The sequence below is a fragment of the Formica exsecta genome, unplaced genomic scaffold (genome assembly GCF_003651465.1).
Source record: "Formica exsecta isolate Colony F162 unplaced genomic scaffold, ASM365146v1 scaffold4, whole genome shotgun sequence".
NCBI classification, from domain to species: domain Eukaryota; kingdom Metazoa; phylum Arthropoda; class Insecta; order Hymenoptera; family Formicidae; genus Formica; species Formica exsecta.
Window position 1 is genome coordinate 1,172,318 of NW_021851238.1, and position 22,432 is coordinate 1,194,749.

Here is a 22,432-nt window from a genome sequence, read left to right on the forward strand (position 1 = left end):
AAAAAAAAAAAATGCAAAAAAGTAACGCGCATTCTGATTTGGGAAAAAGACCGCGACCCCCCATGCCCGTTAATCGAATTCACCCCTCGCTCGTGTGGAATCGCGACGCGTAGCTATTACCAGCGGAATCTTGTATCGTGGGGCAGTTTTTTTGCCATCGCCGCCCCACCCGACCGGCAACTGAATTTCTCAACCCTTTCGCCTTCCGCGCCGGGCACATGTCTCAACTAAAAAACGTGGGAAGGCATCTGTCGCGAGGCTCTTTTTCCGCTCCTTCGTGCATCTCCTCCTTTTCTCTTCCTTCGTTTTCTCCGCCGCGAGAAAAGACATCGAGTCTCGTCTCCCCCTTAATTATGCCGACTGTGTTATATAACAGTTCGTAAAATAGCATTTTTTAATAATAAATTTGTCTTGACTGTAAAATGAAAATGACAGTATTACGTCGGGAAGTCCTCGGGGAATTAAATGCTGATAAAAAGTGAACGAACATGTATATTTAGGATGTAGATTGTTGTCATTTTTCCAAATGGTTTGAATCGCGGAATCAGGTGCGGCGCGTCTAGGCTCACGCGTGTTTAATCCGTTCACACGTTGGGGATGCCCCGGTAATAAATATCGTTCTTTTAACACCCGGCTTATCGGGCTCCTCTAATTGAAACCTAATCCACGGCTAAAGCTTTCAGATTATCCCCCTCCGTCGTTTCCCGCACGACCTCGATAAATCTGCCGTGAAGTCACGCCGACGGTCCCTGGTCTTACCGACAAACCCCCGTCCGATTATTTTTTTTTTTTTTCTTTTCTGAAAATGTACAGTTATGAAGAATGAAACGACGCATAATGACGACCCCATTGCCGCTGTTTTTTTACGCGCCTCGCGATAATCCTCGTAATAGTGAGAATGTTTTTTGCAGTCGAGTTATTTAATCCCTCGTTTGTTGGAATAACGAACGAAGCTTGATGAATTTTCCAGCGGTAGGGCTCGCCCCTCGCGAAATTATTCCTGAATGGCAGACTTACGCGCGTGAGATCAATGCAACTAGATTAAATATTAATACGAAATATGCATCGAGCTAAACGAATCATATACATCAAGCGAGAACGGCCGCGTTGTCCAGTCTTTTGGCAAAAATATCAGAGTACACGTACATAACTCGCGCTAAATGAGGAAAAAAGCTACGGGAAGAAATGGGAAAGGCGCGGAAGAAGGAAAGGAACGAGAGAAGAACGCTGAGAGAGAGAGAGAGAGCGGCGAAGTAATTAAAAGCCGCCGGCGTGAGCGCGACAGAAACAGAGTACGCCCGCTGGAAATAAAACGAAACGAAACAAATGGAGAGCTCGAGCCCATCTTCCGCGGCTAATCGAATTTTCGCCGGGGCAGATTTCTTGAAATTGTTTTCGCTATTTCCAGACCGCGCCTAGCCGCCCGTTCTCCTCGTGCCGGCTACTACCCCGATAGCTAATGGATCGTTGTAAAAAAAAAAAAAAAAAGAAAAAGAAAAGAGAGAGAGAAAAAAAGGAAGAAAAAGAGAGAAGCAACCGAAATATGAGAGAGTTCGAGACGCAGAGAAAGCGAAGAGGAAAGAGAAACGGCTCACGGAAGTACGGCGGAGAGTAAGGGGAAATGAAAGAGTTACGCTCCAGGTCGAGGCCTGGCGTGTCGGCGAAACATTATCCCGCTCTAAGAAAGACAATACACCCGGAGTACAATATTATAATAGGCCGGAGCGTAAATGTATTATAGAGAACGATCGGTAGCCCGGGCATAGAAACTCGTCTATGGTACCTACACACCACCTCGTTCTCTTCCTCCTCCTCTCTCCATGTATCCTATTAACTGTTATCCTCTTCCCGCTCGGCTCGGAACAGGGGCGGATCATCGCGACGATACACCGCCGCGATATGTCTCCGGTTAATACGCCCACGATCCTAAATCCCGCATGGCCGATCGACGAGAGAGTGTGTCTCCGCATCGAAATTTCCTTCTCGTTAATCAAGGTATAGAATCTCGCTCGATCTCGTCTAATACATTTCTCGCGAACGAGTTTTCTCCTTTATCTTCGCTATGAGATTTTTGCTTCGAAAGATTCGTCCGAATGATTGAGAGAGAGAGAGAGAGAGAGAGAGAGAGAAATGGGATGTAAATTTGCCTGTAAATTAGAAAACAAAATTACGAAACGATTCGCTAAGAGTTTTGCAAATTTAGCCGGCCCTGATCTCTCTCTTCGCTCTCTTTCTTTCTCGTGTTTCTCAGCCACTTTCACGTGGCGCGCAGCCTTCGTATTTATCCGTAGTTTAGCGGTACACACAAGGGATGAATGTCGTGCAACACGATACAACCCTCTTTACTCCCGTCTCGTGGACCTTCCTCGCGTATCTTTCGACCTTCTTCTGACTCACCTCCGGGGTCTTCCCGTCATCCCTCTCAGAACCCTCCCCCGCCCCTCTTCTTAATTGCCCCGACGCGCGGCTCGGTAAAAACTCGTTAGACATTAGATTTATTTTCTCTCGCCAAGGGGTTTTACCCCTCTCCCTTGCCGTAGTAAAAACCGCGCGGTGATTGTGTATCTCGTTTTGATGCCACATTTTTTTCCCCTTTTTTTTTTTACACGCACCATCGTTGTTCGTCGCGGATTGATCGCCTGCAATAAATGTAAATCCGTTGTTTGTTCGGGGAGGAAGGGAGAGAGGGAGAGATTTTCAACCGCTTATCGCGTCGTATTTTCACCGATACGGGGCGCTAATTAATTACCATGTTCGCGGTATTTATACGCAGTGTTTCTTTTTTTTTTTTCTTTCATTCCTTCCGCGAGAGCTTGCACACACGATCGGTATATGAATACCGATACTCTTGATATACTCTTGAAAATCTAAACCTGTGACTGACGATTTATTGGTATCACATTAATTCAGATTGATCTCTATTTCATGCTGGTCTCTTTGTCGCAGTGTTCGAAGTACCCATGGCAACGATTAAAGGTAAAACGATCGGGTCAATATATGGGAGAACCCATGGGAATTCCTTTCGACTGTAATTTCAACTCGTTTCGCGGCGCGTTTACATGCGCGTTCGTCGCACATGTAAAATTGCGGTCTTCAATTTTCATTATAATAATCAATTCGCGCAAGACACATACATGCACACAGACATACATTTATAATATATACACGCATTGCTGCCAGTTACGTGGTTTTCTCGAAACGCGTGAAATTATGATAGCGTTATAGCGCGAAATTATGTTGACGCGTCTCGCATTTTTTATGCGTCTGATAAACGTTACCTATTTAATTAACGACGCGTCGCGTAAAATTATATGTTATAGACTGAATTGCTGCCTAATTGATCTCATGTCGCGAAGATTGTGAAACGATTACAAGCCGGCTCTTATTCCTTTTTTTTTTCCTGTGTCACGATCATGAGTACGCAATTCGATATTGTTTCATGTCGCAGCAGTCATGAATTGCAACAGTCATGGAGATGTATGATGATGTATCACCGAAGAGTCATATGTCCGTCGATCGCAGCTAATTACCGCTTCTTAATTTCGGACCGTTCTTCTAATTAAGCAAGATTCACACTCTACTCTCCAAATCCTTTTCAGTTCCTGTCTCGAATTCCCAATACGGTCTCTCACTCTCTTTCTCTTTTTCTCTCCCTCTCCCTCTCTCTCTCTTTCTCTCTTTCGTCGGTAAACATCACCGGCTGGCGAATCTCCAGAAGGACTTTTCGCTCTTTGTCCCTTTTGCGGCATTAAAATAGAAAAGTGAGACGGCCTTTCGCGGCAGAACGGTTCGTAAATCGGATCGCTCTTACGAGATCTTGTACAGTCTCTTGATTTTTTCGTCCGATATCTTTCATAGCAATTTTCACATTCATCTTGGTTTCTCTCACGTATACGTCTTTTAAATAATATCTCTTTTGATATATATGTCGCTTTTAGAGAATATAATATCTCAACATTTATCGCAATTTTCACGTCATTCCGAACAGTTTTACATTTAGAACTATTTTTTCTTCGTGTAATCTTCATTTTCGCGAGTCCATTTTCCGATCGCGCCCCTTGAGTTCTTCTTTGCTCTCACCCCGCGGTGTTAAATTTTTACCCCGCCTCCATGGCTCTCTCCCTATTTTTTTCTCCATGCTCGATCAGCAGCGCGGACACTAATGAAATCATTCCCGTGGCATTTCCGATAGGGTGGGATTTGTACCCCCATTGTACCGACCGCCCTTCGCGCTCCTTTTTTCCGCTCGCCTAGTCGAACGCGTTCGTGACAGATCCGGGTCTCCTATTGGCACAACACGAAGGGTGCTCCGTCGACAACCCTCGTTAGATAGACTCGCTTTTTTTTTCTCCCTCATTCTCGCCTCGCATTATTCGTCAGCGACCGATTTTCGCGTGCGCGTGTTACACACGAATTACGCTTACAACGCGCGACTCTTGGAAATAAATTAATAACACGGGATGGCGATGAAGAACGAGTCACGGGGTAGCTAACGACGCATATTAATTTCTATTGATCGCATATATATGTCGTCCATATTTTTTTTTGCGCCGAAAAAGGAAACATTGGACTGTGAAGAGGGATGAAGAGAAAATGAGTGTAAATATTAAATTACTGAATAGGATTATATTTTTTTGCGATAAAATTATATCCTTGAATAAAAAAAAAAAAAAAAAAAAATTATAAACTTTCTCAGAGGTACTTTATACATCAAATCGATATTTTTTATATATCCTTGGACTTTCGCGTTATTTGTGTTCTTCTCGTCGTTCGTCCGAAAGCTCCGAAAGTTATAAGTCAGTCGCGGACGGAGAAAAGAAATCAGAAATTTCTGGTGCCTTCCTTATCGGGAGACAAAGCGTTCTCGTCTCGAGAAAATAACGTTCGCGCAAGCAAGCGAGCTGTAACGAGCTCTTTCTTTCGGACGAGAGAGAAAGAGGAGATGAGCAAGCCGTTGAATATCTCCTCGCGGATTCCGCGAGCCGCGCTGGAGCAACGAACAGCCCAAGTATCGTACCGAAGGTTGTCTGCCGGCGAGTCTCGCGGCCTCGTCGCGGTTAAAAAAGCCAAGGAAAGACGGCGGCGGCGAAGAAAAAAAAAAAAGGAAAGAAGGAACGACGGAGGGCGGGAGAAAAGAATTGCGCGCCGCTCGCAAACGGCCTTCGGATTTTATCGTCGCCCGAAGAAAAGAGAAGAACGAACACACATTGTCCATTATTGGCATATTCAAATGGCAATTTTAAATTATGACGCTCGCAACGTAAAATCGCCAAAAGAAATGACAGAATTTAGAAAAAAATGGATGACACAATGAACGAATAAAGAAAGAATATGATTTCTCGTCTCATGACGTCTCGTAAATTAGCGCAACAGACGAATCTCGAACAGCGGAGAAAATTCTTTACTTTAAATAACAAATACCATACGTTCGGGTAGTAGATTAAGCCGATTATTAGCTTGCATTACATAAATGTGTGGATAAATATACAAATTAAAATTCAAGATATATATTTGCGGAATGTGATATCCGCGTGGGGCGCGCGAAAATATGGTTGATTTCACTCGCGCGATGGATTTCTATCGAATAAATCTCGCGAAGTACTCATTTTAACAATTCATCGATGTATACAGATGGTGAATTTACGCTATGTTGTAGGCAAATATTAAAATGTGATTAAATATGAGGTTAATTACGAATATGCTTATTAATAGAACACGTCGTTATATGTGCGCGTGTGTAATAAAAAATTGGAAAGTAGTATTAGAGCAATTTTATCCTGATACTGTGCAATTCTGTGCAATACGATGTCATTAAAAAAGTCGAGTTAATTGCAAATTAAGATACGATCTGAAAATATGTAATACAAATTTCAAACACGAATAAAACTGTGATTTTAATTAATCAAATCGCCGCAAAAAATGTAGCGATTCAATGAGTTATTATAATTATACAATTTCACTTCTTTTAGAATGTAAAAAAAAAAAATATGGGCATAAATAATAATATATTAATTTTACCATCTTCTAATCAAAACAAAGATAAACTTTATTTTTCAAATTCAGATATAATATTTCATTTCAAATGTAAAAACTAAAAGACGAAATCATAGCGATATCACGTAAGCTGTAAAAATCGTTCGCAGATAATATAGATCGATACTGATTCTAACTCGAAAATTAATGTTACCTCGATATTTTAATATCAAGAATTTTCTAATTAATCGCCATAATATGCAATTGATATATTTTACGATGATATTATAAGATGTGCCTTGTATATATTTGAATTTCGCAAATCACGGACGATATTATTATCGATTACGTACACCTGAGTAAAAAATCTCCCACCTCGATTTGTTCTAATGAGATTGCTTCGCTAACGAGATCTCGGCCCTCGATCAAAGATGATCCTGTCTCTATGAACACAAAATGGCCACATCGCGGCCGACGTTACGCATCGCTACGCATGTGCTCACACCCACTTCCTTTTTACGCCACTCCCTGACCCGGGCCCCGAGCGCCGGGCCTGAAGGAACGGATAATCTACAATCGAGATCGCCGGAAAAATTGAGGAACCAATCGGCGCGATAGAGTGCGAAAAAATCCTAGAGGTTGCCGTGATCATGTCGGCCGAGCAGTCTGACGAACGAATGAATTTTGATCTGACGGTTTATAGTTATCATCGCTTAATCGAAGAAGCATTGGAATGCTATTTCTCGTCGCGGCGTCTAGTTATTTACAGCGCGATGTTAAAAATATTATCGGACGTAGACATCGCTCCGGCGGCCGTTGTATTTGGCCTCGCGTTATCCAATCAATCATGTCTATGATATCGATCGGCGCTACTAAAAATTTATTTAACCATTGAATGGACAAAATTACTTAATATTTATAAATTGTTAGAACAATTGTGGCACACACATATTCGTCTACGATATTTCAATATTTCAACCATTCCTTTGGTTTATTTTCGACGAAAATGACGGAATATTGAGGATTTCTCCTTTCCTCGCCTTCGATACAACCCAAGTGTTTTAAAGCAGAAACAAAGAACTCATGCAGAACCAATTGTGGCTCTCGTTCTCGCCGAGAGATCGCTTCTCCGTTCGTCTACGTATTTCTATCGAGGTGAAGATCCTGGCGCGGGGTAGAAAACCGGCGACCCTGACAGATACACGCAGAGACTCTTAGCGGCACCAGGAAGTATGGAATTGGGATTGGTAGCGAGAGAGCGGCGTGCAAGCAAACTGCGCCTAGCATACAGCCTCGCGAGAGAGAGATGAATCTGGTCACGGCGGATCATAAAGTCCCTCAGGGATTCGCCCACGCCGCGTCCACTCTCTCGAGCGAGTTAGAGAGAATAAGCTGAGAATAAGAAGGAGGGAGCGAGATAAAGAAAGAGAAAGATAAGGAAAGAGAAAGAGACGAAAGAGGTATGACCGTGGCGAACGGGACGAGAAGAAGAGAAAGAGCGTCAGAGAGGAGTCGAGGCACTCGCGCGGTGCAAAAAGCGAGGATGCAAGCAAAAAAGGAAGAGCGCGACGAAGAAACCGGTTTTTTCCAGTTGGGCCAGGTCGGGGCGTCGAACCTAGGGACCGCAGCTTTCCTCTGAGAATAACTTGCATGCAGCAGCGACGCCGTCCTCGTCGTCGTCTTCTCAACGCGTACGCGGCTGCCCCAGGTTCGGGATAAAAAAGGAGATAGAAGGCATAAGTATGCCGGCGGTCGCGGCCACCCACTCTCCCTCGAGTTTATCGCGGGACAAGAGTGGAGCCAAGCCAAGGAGAAGAAATATGCGCGAGAACGCGTTGAGACGCGAGAAAAGCCGAGAGAGGAAAACCGGAAGAAAGACGACCAAGTGTAAGCGATAAGACGATTATTGTTCCCGATTATTGTTCTTCTATTAGCCTTTTTGGTCATTTTAGCATGCTCGATTCATTTATTTACAAACGGAAAATCAATAGAAAATCAGAATTGTGCTGGCACTTGACATCTGGTTGTTAAAAATGTTAAGAAAAACAGAAAATACGAAGAGGCTTTACAGATAAGCGTATATATTTATAAAGAGGATTTATCGTGATAAGAAGAAGCAATTTATAAAGGCGAGCGTGCAAAAGTATGTCCGCGTCTAAGAATGTGAATAATCACAATAACGATAACGAAGAACGAGAGAAAAGTGTGCGAGAAAAAGGCGACGATGTAAAAAAAGATTCGAATTTAGTGCGTCAGAACTTGTTTTACTTTTCTTTTTTTTTTTTTTTTTTTTTTTTTTTTTTTTTTTTTTTTTTTTTTTTTTTTTTTTTTTTTTTTTTTTTGCTCGCATCCCTTGCCTCAACGCGTTCGCGATTGTCCCAGGTCCGGGATAAAAAGAAGAATGATCGGCGCAGAAAGATTCAGGGCGTGGAATGCAGGAGGGTGACGAGAGGAAAGGGAGGCGAAAAAGTATAGGAAAAAGAAGACGAAGTCGCGAATCGGATAACAGGAAGGAAAAGAGAAACGAGGGACCCCGAAACTCTTTGAGGTCATTGCCGTCCGGTCTCGTTTTAGCCCGTTCACTTCTCCTTCTTTCGCGCCTTTTTCTTTTTTTCTCTCCTGCTGCCGTTTTAAGCACTCTTTCAAGCAAGTACGACCGCCGCCATGTTTTTGCTCGAGCCCGTGTGCATCTACCGCCTTGTATGCGTGCAAGTAACCTTCGCGTGTTCGGATAGAGAAAGAGAAGAAGAAAAAAGAGAGATGGGGGGGGGGGACGCAAAAGAGATAGAAAAGAAAAGATATGAGGATAATGCGATCGGTATAAATCGGTTTCTTATCGCGCGATAAGCCAGATAGTTAAGAAGGGAAAAAAATCATTCTATCTGGCACTAAGGACGTCGAATTTCATTCATAATTTCATTTTAATTTTGATTAATATGGCCGTTGGTAGGGCAACAGACTCGAAGACGAAGAATCGCGAGATAGATCTCGTTTAATGTTAATACATGCAAAGCATAAGATAAAAGGAATACAGAGACGCGAGCCGAGAATGTGCTAGTAACGGCCATAGTAGTTAAAATTGATGTATGGTACAAGCTATAGTCGTTCCATGCTTCGCATTCCCGTTCATGGGTGAGGTCGTGTGGGGTCGATCGGAGGTCCAAGGTCGACGAAAGTGGTCGCTTTGTTTTCGCGACGTAACGTCTGGCATCAGCCTTTAGGTTCGTACGTGCATACGCGAGGCGAGGTTGATGCAGGCAGCAGCATTTAACCGACGAAATCCCTAATCGCGGTTACGGACTAATCCGCTCCGATCGTTCCCCGGACCTCACGCTTCCACATATTTGTCTGTCTAGGCTTTGCTTCGAGTTCCTCGATCGCTATTCCCTCTTCCTTCTCCGTCCTAACTGAACCGAGTGCTCTATTCTGACATTAAAGACAATGTTTTTGATCAGGGTGTCAAGACTCTTCTTACATCTCTGCTTTTATATCGAGATCACAAAATGCCGAAACGAAATATTAGTGTTAGTAACAAACAAGTGTTTGATAAGAACGTACGCGAGCACGGTACTCCTTTCAACAGCGATACATTGGATATTACGAATGTAATTCCAATAATATCGAAATTTTTATCTTATTCCTATCCCGTCATAATCCGAGAGCTAGCTGTAGATCTTTTTAAAAATCTTCACCGACGATTCACTTGCCGCAATCTAACCATTCGCGAACCGTACGAAGTAATTCATCTTTAATACAATAATTAATTTATTTTAGTAAATGCAACATGCGTTACACATAGATTTGAGAAAGAGAAAAGAAATATATAAAGAAATAGATTATTTTTCGTTCGATAAGCAGTGAATAAATTGCGGTAGAAAATGAATCATTAATAAAAAAAAAAAAAAAAAAAAAAAAAGAAAATTTCGTACTTTTTATTTCTTTTATTTTTGTTATTTCAATTTTTGTTTCGATCGTACTTGACCGACTGGAAACCCAGCTAAGGCGCGATACCACAAAGTTCCTACCAGACACACTCGACACGAATTCCCTATGCAAAGAAGTAGTCTGTGGTGGCGGCGGTTTATCGGTGCCTTAACTCTCACTGGTCAATCGTTCTGTTCTGTGCCCTGCCTGTCCTGCGCTTCTGGTTCGCAACTCTGTGGTGGTATTCTCTGGGTCGGCTCTCTACTACCGGTGCGCCGCGTGTGCCTGCTACTTCCGGTACTTCTTCCGGGCCCGCAAAAAAGGAGTTGCAACAGCGTGTTGTGTTCCAGCAACACGCCGCCCTGATCGGCGGCCCGAATGCAACCAGCTGTCCAGTATGCCACAAGCTTTTCCTCGGCGGTGAGGCACTGATGGAGCACATGAAGCACACCCACAAGGACCCGAACGCCTCCGGAGTTGCCAGTAAGTATTGAAAAATCGTGTACCGAACGGCCCTCTCGGCCGGTCGTCTATGTCTGTCTCTCCTTCCCTGCGCGCGTGTTGCTTTCTCGTACTTACCTCTGTTCGCGCACCTACTAATCTTCGTGAACCATAACCGATCGATTAACATAACATAACTCGGAGTCTCGCTGTAGCGGAATGCGTCATTGCATGAAACAGATTGCTTGAGAATGAAACCTTGACCGCGCCGTTTCTTACGACTTAACTAATCAACGAACCTAACACCTAATCTTTCTCGCGCGTTAACTTCCCGAGCGAAGGATTCAGCTCTGTTCTTCTTGCTCTAACCGCATTTAACCTGGATTCTTAACTAGAGTCTTTAACTAGAATCGTAAGGAGGAATCTCTAAAGGGTTCCGAGAAAGAGAGAGACAGACATAGACGCGAGAGGGGCGACGTTATTGTGAATAAGGCTAAGAGAGAGGTGGAGCAACCGCTCGTCGAGACACGAGGGGTGGTTCGTTCTATAGCCTTTAAGTTACGTTTCGCATCCATCCCAAGAACTTGCTTTGGCGCGGGCGATACGCATACATTGTCCTTGTTCACTTCTTCGTACTGTTTTCGCCTGGGCGGGAAAGGCGTGTAGCATTTGGCACATACTCGCCGACTAATACTTGGGTATTATACTCGCTAATACATATACATTTATATAGACGGTGCTTCGAGGGTGTCTCGTTCGACCTCTACGCGTGCCTTGATATATGCGTGCGTGATACGTGTGCGGATTCGTGGACGTACAGAGAACAAAAGAGTCAACCTGTGTGTCTCTTCGTTCAACTTTAACACGGGGACTTGTCTCCTTGTGATTGTGACTGGCGCCATGGTGGTCGTCGATGAAGACCACGATTCCGACATGGTCGGCATTGAAACATGGATCGCTAACGGATTATGGACTCTATTGCGAAACGCTGCCAATACGTGTTGAGAATGTAATGTTGCATTATCGTTATTTATAGCGCAACAAGTTAGACGGAGCGAAGATTGACGAGACTGGTAACGGATAACATCTTTTCATCGCTCGTTTCAGATTGGTATAGCAGCCATTTCGATTATATAAGCGATTGCATCTTTTTGAGGGTATCTCTATTTTTTTCTCTGTGCGTCCGCGTACGTGCAATGCGCGCGAGTGCGTCTTGGCTTTTGAGGCCGGCGACCTTGCTCGTGAAAGGGAGCTAGTAGCGCGGTGACGACGCGGATACTTGTGCGTGTCCCAGGTCAGTGCTCTCCTGATCCTTGGCTATCCGTGTCCGTAAGGTCTCCCTTCGCCTTCGAGGTCGACCGGAATCTATGCGTACGTATACGCGCGCGTTCACGCGAGTGCGTAAGAAATATGAGGTGAGGGAGGAAAAAAGAGTGAGAATGCGAGAGAGAGAAAGAAAGAGAGAGAGAGAGAGAGAGAGAAAGAGAGAGAGAAAGAGAGAGAAATATGAGGTGAGGGAGGAAAAAAGAGTGAGAATGCGAGAGAGAGAAAGAAAGAGAGAGAGAGAGAGAGAGAGAAAGAGAGAGAGAGAGAGAGAGAGAAAGAGAGAGAGAGAGAGAGAGAGAAAGAGAGAGAGAGAGAGAGAGAGAAAGAGAGAGAGAGAGAGAGAGAGAAAGAGAGAGAGAGAGAGAGAGAGAAAGAGAGAGAGAGAGAGAGAGAGAAAGAGAGAGAGAGAGAGAGAGAGAAAGAGAGAGAGAGAGAGAGAGAGAACAAAGAATGAGAGAAAATATGATGATGATAATGGTGGAGGAGTTTGGGGGGTGAGGAGGAGAACGGCTTTCGTTCCTTGGGACGCTTTATCCTGCTTGGCATTGACCTTGAAATTGTGTCGCCCTATTGTTCCCTCCGCTGACTGCACAACCTCCGTTGCCGGGGTTTACCTAGCGAAGCGACGGACAGCCAACCACCCGTGCCCAGTGTGCGGGAAGCACTACGTCAACGAGGGTAGCCTTAGGAAGCATCTGGCCTGCCATCCTGAGACCAGTCAGCTTAGCACGAGCCTCAGGATGTGGCCGTGCTCGGTGTGCCAAGCCGTCTTCACTCACGAGAGCGGTAAGTATTTAACCCACGTAAACGCGAGTCGCTCGAGTTGGCGCGAAAAGTTGATAGTAAATCCGTTTCTCAGTTCCTTTCTATGCTATAAATTTTTCATTTTCGTTCTGCGGAGTTATATAACGTACATTTATGCACCAAGAGTTATCTTGTATATCGTCTACATGCGATAGTGCGATCCTCTCCCTGTACTGTGACCACGCTCGTTTTCTCTGGTGTTCTAAGGTCTCCTGAGCCACATGGAGCATATGAGGATGGACCCGAAGCATCAATTCGCGGCGCAATACGTGCTAAGCCGCGCGGCCGCCGAAAGGCGGGAGAGAGAGATCCTCGCGAGTTCGAGTTTAGGTATAACGTCAGATAGACACGAATTTTCCAAGTTAATGTTAAAAATGTGCGGCGTCGCGACGCTAAAAAAAAAACATATTGTACGACATCGTACGACGCCGATAACCAATACTACCGCATTCTAATGCGACGTCCTTGCGCTGTACAGGAGCGGGTTTGGGCGTGTTGGGCGGAAGTCAATCTGGAGGACCGCAAAACTTGCAACAACCACCAATGTGCCCGTCACCGTCGGCCCATTCGGATAGCAGCAGCGGCAACGGAAGACTGTCGTCGGCCGGTAGTGAACCTGGTACGCTACGATACTTGTTCTACGTCTACTACTTACAAATCGCCCACCAAGTATCTAGATATAATAGATATAATGTTGCCGAAGTTTTTTGCTCGAGCACAGTTTGTAATCTCGCCGTTATTCGTCTTTTTTTCTCTGATTTCGTTAATGACAAAACTCTGTTGTGAAGTACCATTAGTGTGAATTTATTGTAGTACACATAAGTTACATATATATTTACATATATATGAAATATATATATATATATATACTTGAGTCGAAATAAAATGCATACGAATTTCTGGTCTGAGTAATAATTCTCTCATGTGAACGGCGTTCGCTACGGTCTACTTTTTCATGGGCGGAATGACGCCTCTCTTTCTAACGCTTTAGCGTGTCGATTTATACGTATGTGTATCCCGAACGCGAACATACATATATATTACCTAGCTAGGCTAGTAAAACATGCGCAAAAAAACCCGTCCGCTCATTGCCCTGTACATACTGACGAGAGCAGATTTCTGCGCAGGCACCGGTCTACTGAACAACAATAACAATAACAACAACAACAATATGGCATCGCCGGGACCGAGCGGCAACAAGCTTAGCGAGATGTTGCGAGCGGGTAGTCAACCGGGCTCGGCGCAGCAGTACCACGACGAGATGCAGTCGCAGCAACAACGCATGGCTGTCATGGCAGCCGCCGTGTCAGCGGGTAAGAGAATCAATATAATATAAATATAATAAAATCATATAAACTTTCCCCCCTTCCTTCCCCAACAAGAAAATATATGCGGGACTAGCTGTGTCAATCTAACGAGAATCGGTCGAGTGAGAATCGAGTCTCCAAGGACTGCGTTATCACTTATCAATGCGAAATTGCACGAGAGGGGAAAACCGATAGCTTCGTTCCAATTATTGCCGATAAAACTTGATTTACAATGTTATTTCTCCGCTGATGACGATGTTACATTCGCGTCTGTCTTTTTTCCTTGTCTGTCTTCGAAGAAAACTCGAAATGATTGACGCATTAAAATATTCTCGTAACTTTTATTTTCAACGTACGTTTATATTTGCCCACGGAAATGATGCATATAGAAACGAAATCATCGACGTCTCGTAAGACATTAGCGCGAGTTAACTTGGTAAAATTTATCGCGTACATATAGCTTTTTCGCGAAGATCCGTTATAACTTGTTAAGAAACTTGTCGAGAAACTCAAAGAAACGATTATACTAATAAGAAAAACAAATATCAGAAAATTACTTACCCTGTCATATTTCTCCTCTTCTCCTCAAAGTTAGCACGGGATGCGTTCGCGAGTAACTCGACACGTGTTCCACAGATCATAATTTCGTCACAAGTTCAAGGTTCTGAAATACATCATACAGAATATTTATAATCTAAAAAAATGCAAAGACAAAATATATGTATATATATATAGTTAAAAAATTTAAAAATATAGTATGTCCTTTTATCGGCAAATCTTTTATTTTGGTGAGCTAAGCGAGATGTGAAAGTGATATCTCTGTTAGGATTGCAAAATTCCGTGTCGCCCAATCTGTCACCGGTCGACATGGCGTCGCTTGCGGCGGCTATGAGAATGGGCAACAACGGTGATATGAGCGGCAGTACTCAAGGATCGACGGGACCCCAACAGCAAGGAGTGCAAGCGGGCGGGCCGGAGCAAGCTCTGAGGATGCATCAGGCGGAAGCTTTGCTCCGTTCCCAAGCCGAAGCTGCCCTTAGACTTGCGGTAAGAAAAGCAAAATCTTACTCTTTATATATAGATAATATAATAAAACGCGCGCGCAACTCAATACATTCATTATTATTTTGAGTATCTGAAACTCATAAATATAAAAAAATTTAGGGAAAAATACATACAATTCACATTATACTCTTACTCTCTTATGAAATGGTAATTCGAGGTAAAGACTGAATAACATTTCTCAGTCTTCTCGCATCTTTCAACCCTTTCTCGTACTTTCGTGCACAGGTATCTCAAGCGGCGGCAGCCGCAGCGAGTTCCGCGGTGGGTGGCGACGTAAGGCATCATTTAGGACAGCACAATGGAGGCAGCACTTCCGGCATGCCAGGACATCATACGAATCAGCAAATGTCTCAACAAGATACCCTAACGCCGGATCTCGGTAAGTACGCGACGAGAATCGCGTCGGTGATACTCTACTGGTGTAATTGCAATGCTCGAATCTAAGCACGTCGAGCACGCTCTTAATAAGTTACGTGATAAAAGCTTCTAACGGGGCCATCGATACTCGACCACTTTCAGGAGAAGCGTTGCGGCTACAAGAGCAGCGATTAGAGCAGGCCCTCAGGCTCCACGGTGATCCGCGCGCCCTGAGCTTCACTCTGGCCCAGCACGTCGTCAATCAGCAGAGCAATCAGCAACCCTGAAAATTCAGTTACTACTGAGACGAGTGGACCCCTTGGGCGCCGGAACAGATGGCCCTGCAGCAAAGCGAGCGCATGAACCAACAGCAGTCGCAATCGTCGACGGAGCGCTCGACGCCGCTGCACGATCAACAACAGCAGCAGCAGCAGCAGCAGGGTCCGTCTTCCATCGGTCATCATCAGCAGCAGCAGTCACAACAACAGCAGCAGCTCCAACTTGAAGACCGTGGCGTCAAGAGAAAAGCCGACGAGATGATCGGTAACTCCGAGAACGCGTAAGAGCGATCATGCTCGGTTGCGAATAACGATGACGTCATTATCATCGTTATTGCCGACATGATTTGCTCGAGCGCCCAAGTGCGGTCACTAGATTTTCGCTCATTGTCTCAGCAGTAAGAAAATGTTGAACAAACAAAAAGACTTAAAAGGAGAATGTGTAATTCGGTGTCTTCCTACTCGGATAGAACCGACGTGGCCGGACCAACCGGAAACCGACCGAGAGGATATCCTCCTCTCTCGGCCGACGAACTATCCGGATGGGATCGTGCTAGGAGGAGAGTGAGAATACATACGCGTATAGCAATCCGTTGCACGGCGCGAGGCGGGAGGATCGCGGTGGCGATGGCCGTTTCTCGCGATTCCCGCGTAATTCCCGCGCGATACCCGCGCGTCGTTGTTCCTACACCGGTCCTGGATGAAGAATCTTCCGAACGGATCTTACAATGGCGTTATTCACGTCGGAGTGTTCCGTCAGGATTCTCAGGACACGTCGCCACCGCCATGCCGCCGCCTCGACTTCCGAAACGTGCCATAATAACTAACGAGAAGCTGCTGAAGTAAAAACAGTAAGTCATTCCGGGCGTTCTGTCCTGGGGTGCGTCTCGAGGTACTACGATCTTTTTAGTACAAGAGCCGATCAAGCGATACGCGACGGTTGCCGAGGGTCCAACGGGCGATCCTCGACCGTCCCGTGTGGCCGGGCTCAACAAATCTAAACTACTATATAAATATTATACATAGATACGTCTATCTCTACCAAACCGCGCTTAAAAGGTTCCACTCCTTCAACCCCCTAATATTAGAAGAAAGCTCCCGTAATGCTTAAAGCAAATTACACACCACCGCAACACCCACGTACGAAGGCTCATCGTCATCATGGTGTGTATCGCGCGGTCGCGGCGAACATTCCACCATCACCGATGGTGCCGTGTCGCCGTGTTGTACGGTTGTTAATTATATACGTACTGAAATCCCCTTCCCCGTGTGTGTGTGACAGACGGACGCAACGGGATCCGTACAGACGTTCCCTCATCTGCGATCAACGTTTCGCGCCACGACGACAAAGCAACGTTGACACTTCGCGCTCGAGAAACGAACGTCGTCGGACGTACACGCGTCGAAACAGATACGTACGCACACACACGCCAATATACACACGTAAATACACACAGAGACACACATATGTACAATACAATTCACACACACATATATATATATATATATAGATTAAAACTCATCAGCAGCACACTTTTAAGGTGAAAATATAATGCGCGCAACTTGTGCTCGTCGGTAGCACGAAAACTATTAGCTCATAAGCGAACAAACAAAATATATAGTTATTACAAATAGTTATATTATATATATTATATATACATACAGAGTATGAAGAGAGAAAGAGAGTATGACAGACAAAACAAAATCGGGCAAAACCCTTCACACTTACACGTTTAATTGAAGAAAATACGGTAAGCGTGAAAGAGCAAGCACTTTTCGTGAGCAAAACACGCGATGCAGAAGAGAGAAATAAAAAAACTAAATGCTAAATATTATATATATATATTATATATATAAATATTATAAATAATGAATATATAGGGTCTATGAGACTAGGATAGTTAGGCGAAAGGGAAATATGAGCGAATGTGCAGCGCGCGCCCTCGTAGGTTTTACGTGATCTCAAGCATTGTCGGTGAGAGAATGCGACAGCACAGAGAGAAAGAACGAAGAGCGTGTGCGAACGAGAGAAAAAGAGCGAGCGAAAGATAGAAAGAGAGAAAGAAGGAATACGTGAATGATTTTACGAATGAACGACCTTGGGATCAGCGTAAATGCGCGGGCGCGCCATCGAGCGGATGGGCAGATCGAATGAACGTGAATGCTTCGTGAGCATCAAGGAAGAGCGAATGCAAGGACGAGAGTGAGATTTTAGAATGGCGTGCTTCAGGTAATCTGAGGTCCTGTGATCGTTATAAGCAAAATATTTTTTTATTTCCGGGTAATATAATCTGAAACGCGTAAAACTTCTTGCGTCGTTTTGAATTTTTACTTGCAATATACCGTTACGTTCTCGCAATACTTAGGATGAAGAAGAATAAGATGAAGACGAATAGGAATAAAGAAGGTGGATGAACAAAAAGAACAAACGAAAAAAGAAAAAACGATACGAAGATGAGGATGACGAGGGAGAGGAAGAATATGAACGTAGGTTTGATCGTGGAGCGAACTTTTAGAGACTCGAGCCAGCCCCTTGCCCTTCATGAAAACGTTCCCCCCTTTACGCGACGCCCCATCAATCTAAATCGACCAAATTTTCCTTCACCTTCCCCATCTCTCCGAACTTTTGACAAAACTTACGGATTGTCTATACTTTCGATAGGGTTATCTTTCGATGAGAGACCAGACGAGACGCTGACTGAAGAGAAATACGTTTGACATTTGATTGAAAATTATTTCTCAACATTGGATAACGGAAATTTCAAAAGAAAGCAAAATAGAGAGGCGGTTTCAAAGAAAAAAAATAAAGAGAAGACGAAAAATTTTGGAAAGTCGATTCGACGAGCATTCACCTACGATACGATTCGATTTCTTCGTTTCTTCGACTGGCAATCGCGGACTGATAAGTGCGGAATTGAATAGTAGCGTACCGAATTTGTTCATATTTCTGGACATCAACGTCGACCGTTACTGTTGTTGTTGTTGTTTCCTTCCGAAGACTCGACGAGATCTTTCGTTTTTGACCGGCTTATTTTTTAAAAATACCTCGGCCTTTGATCCTTGCTTTTTACCAAAAAAACTCCCTCCTGCCCTTCTCTTTCCATTGTTTTGTTTTAAAAAAATCGACACTTTCCGAATTGCATCATTACCTACGAATATAATTGGTAAAATTTTTCTCTCGCTATATTTTTATATGAAAATATCTACTATAGAAATTTTGAAACATTTTCTAAAAATTCTTTTAATTCTCCTGTTCATGATCCCTCTTGCAAGCCCCTTTGTTCGCCAATTACGAAAGTAACCTAACGTCGTCATCTTCGTTGAACGTAAAAAACACACGCCGAAAAGCCGCCGGATAGCCAGGCTTTTTGACCATCTGGGACGAGAGAAGGAAAGATTGCTAAAGGATTCATCGTCAAAGCTACATTAACGATCGCACTCGTCTCGCGATCGGAACTCGACGGATATGTCCGATATGTTTTCGAAAAAAATTTCATTCTCTCGAAAACGTCTTTATTATTAGGGATCGATTATTCGCGCAAAATCAATTCGAAAAATCTAGAATCTTTGGATTTACCTTTATTTTTGCGGAGAAGAAAAGAATTTAACAGAGGGCCTCCCTCGAGTTCCGTCAATCGCAACAGCGGGTCGATTCATTGATCGTTATTATTAAAGTTTTTGCGTTACAGGGCGTTTTTTCCTCGGATTAAGTAGTATGTAAATACACCTTGATATCACAAGCATAAACTGAGAATTTACTGGTAAACTTAAACGAACGTACATAATGCGAAATAGGGTTAGTTTCTATGTAAATACCTAAAGCTGGACGAGTGCATACACCTCGTTCACGCAACCAACAATAATCGTTTCTTATCAAACCAGAGATTTTGTTCGTTATCGGTGTGTGCCCCTGATGATCAGCGATCGCTTCCGCCTGCCCGACACTCTTACTCGGAAAAGCAGATTTAACATCTTGAGGAAGAATCGCGCGCGAAAGCGTTCACCGTCTGTCTGGGACATCACCGATTGGGAAATTTTTTTTTTCTCGACACCGATACTCTGACACATTGATACACTTACACACAGACACACTCACACCATACGGCATTGCGATGGATTGTACAGTTACGATAGGAACACACGAAATACCTAAAATGCAATCTTCGTACATTTCGACGCCCGCATAACACCGTAGAGACCGATCTTTCGGTAAATTTTCATTAGTTAATAATCGCGCTTGTTTTTTTGAAAAATACAAAAGTCGTAAACAATGCAAACGTGTTGCAGAAAATCGAGAATGAAAGAGTTCGGAGAAAATCTGAGAGAACAAAAGAGAGTGGTGAGAATGCAAAATTGATAAATTTCGGCACAAAAAATCGAATAAAAATATAAATATAAAGATATCTATGAATTTGAAGAGTGAAACGATGGAGTGGATGAAGAGAGCTTAGTTAGGCAAAGTTATTAGGCACTTATCGCGCGACCAAAGTAAAATTCTCATTGGAATTTGCGAGGCATTCAAAACGAATTTCAATCTATAATAATTTTCAAAAAAAAGTCATTTTATTTCACGGTCCCTAATCGAGCGTCGATAGGTATCGAGAATGATGCACGAAACGGTAGTAAGAGCGCAAAAGAATGAAATAAGAAAGGATGAAAAGAGAGATCCAGCGTTACTACTTATACCATCTCACCATCACCATCACAAAAAAATTTTAATAAAAAACAACAACAACAAAATACAAAACACTACCACCACTACCACGTCGAGATCCTTCATGATGATCGCGATCATGAAACGATTGATAGACGGCTGTTTTCGAACGGTGCATCCTGCCGTGCGCCGAGGGTTGCTTTTTTTAATTAACGAAGCGACATGATATCAAGATCGGGGAGGGATGGTTTTCAATCTTTCCCCGATTGCAATTAAAATGCACATCTCCGCGCGAGAAGGAAGAATTCCCAAGGCGCCGGCCCGTGCCCCGCGAACGTGTATCATAATTTTAAATTTAAAAGAAAGATAATGCAAAAAAAAAAACACACAAGCGCGTTAAACAATAGATCTAGTAGTGTATGTTCTGTAATCAACTGAGACGTAAGCGAAGATAAAGACAAGATAATAATAATAAAAAAAATGCGGATCACACCGCGGAAAAAACACAAAAAAATAATTTACAAATATATTGATTTACATATGCCCGTAACTCGTAAGGGGGCCGGTGGCGCAAACGCGTCCGCCCGCATGAGATTTTCGGGCCCTACGACGGCGATGAAGGAGAGGAGACGGCGGGACACGCACACATAGAGAGCGTTCGCGAGTCGCGACGCAAAGAACGAGCTCGCGGGCATGATGCCAGAAGCGGAAGAAGCGCGCGAGGAGCGTGAAAGACACCGTGAGAGGAGATCGCGAGCGGTTGGATCGTCCGTCTTCGTCGCGAGAGATGCGGCGAGCCGCGCAAAGACAAGGATGATGAAGAGAGTTAGAAGCGGTGGAGCCGCCATGAGATAAGGAAATGGAAAAAGAGACAGAGGCTCACGCGCGTCTAACGAGGGGAGAATCCGGAGAGGGAAACCCCGACAGACGTCACGGACGATCCGAAGATTATAAAGCGCTCCCGACCGTAGCCCACTCGTGGAAACGCGACCCAGGTAGTCGAGAAGGGGCCCAAGGATGATGATGATAAGAAATATATATATATATACAGCAAGATATATATATATATATATATATTATAATGAAAATCCATAGTGCGACGTCGCCTGCAAAATCGGCCCTAACCATAATCTTAATCTCTTTCATGTAAATTTGCTAAATGTTTAAATAATCTAAAAAGTGCCATAGCCCGGATGCGCTGGTGCATACTCCCAGCGCATACACACTCACAAATACGACTCGATCTTCACGAATCAAACGCAAAATCCGCGGATCCGCGCGTGCCAAAGCGCGCGCACGGCCGCGGTAAAATTGGTATTCTCGCCAAGGAACAAGTATACAATGTACAACAGCGACAGAAACCAACGCAAACAGGACACCCCCCGCCCACAAGACGAACGGCGCGTGCCCCGCGTCGCGACGCGAGGTCGCGCGTCCCGATTGAAACACAAGTCAAAGCAAAGTAGCCCTGGTTCACGAGCGTGCAACCCCGCGCGTTCAAACATTTTTCAATACACGAGCACGTAACGTGCTCACACACACAGGCATACACAATACACAAAATACAAGTATACAATTCTACACAATTTTGTACACTGTAAAAGCACACTTATCTACACTATAATTACACACGCTACGGATATGTAAAGCCAATTAATTTTGTAAATTGCCCAAAAAAGGATTTTTAAAAAGCTACGATTCGGCCTCATAATAAAATATTTTCACGCGCGTCATGCAAGTAACGCCGATTCGTCTCGAAAAAGCTTTCCGGACCTTTCTCGATAAAAAGAGAGAGAGAGAAGGCGCGCTTTTCAGACGGAGACGCGTCATTTCGGGCGCCGTTGAAAAACGTTGATCAATTTTTCACGGTAATTTGAAAGGTAAAATTTACGGATAACATGACAGTACACGCGTTTGTGCTCTCGCAATACTACGTAACGTATAAACGGAGCAAAATTCGCGGCCTTTGGCATACGTTTGGATGCAGTACCGATGATGAACGGTGCGTGCTCGCTCGCGCGAAATGAGTGCGGGTGCGCACGCCCAAAACGCGTCCCGGACTTGACACGAGAGTACCCGGATGTGACGTGTGGGCGGCCTCTTCGTCGGGCTACGAATCCCGACGACGGACAGGTGGCGAGGTGCCAGAGAATCTCGTCAACGAGAGTCGACGAGAGAAGAGAGACAAAGAGAAAGAGAGAGAGATATACATATATGTATATATATCTCGAGTAGAGAGAAGCGCGAGGAGCGACAGACGAAGCAACGAACAAAGTTCGTGTTCCCTTTGATCGAGAGGGAAA

The 22,432-nt window shown here is 44.2% G+C and overlaps 1 protein-coding gene across 1 annotated transcript in view; it reads left to right on the plus strand.

Moving 5' to 3' along the window:
• LOC115240009 (Krueppel homolog 1) overlaps positions 1–20,520 on the plus strand; it is a 114,928-nt gene extending 94,408 nt beyond the window's left edge. The window contains exons 7-14 of the mRNA XM_029814930.1: positions 10,221–10,380; positions 12,238–12,450; positions 12,676–12,798; positions 12,947–13,087; positions 13,584–13,781; positions 14,602–14,822; positions 15,066–15,219; positions 15,360–20,520. Of these exons, the coding sequence (XP_029670790.1) occupies positions 10,221–10,380; positions 12,238–12,450; positions 12,676–12,798; positions 12,947–13,087; positions 13,584–13,781; positions 14,602–14,822; positions 15,066–15,219; positions 15,360–15,484 (1,335 nt within the window). The 3' untranslated portion in view covers positions 15,485–20,520. The remainder of the gene's footprint in view (positions 1–10,220; positions 10,381–12,237; positions 12,451–12,675; positions 12,799–12,946; positions 13,088–13,583; positions 13,782–14,601; positions 14,823–15,065; positions 15,220–15,359) is intronic.
• The last annotated feature ends 1,912 nt before the right edge of the window (positions 20,521–22,432 follow it).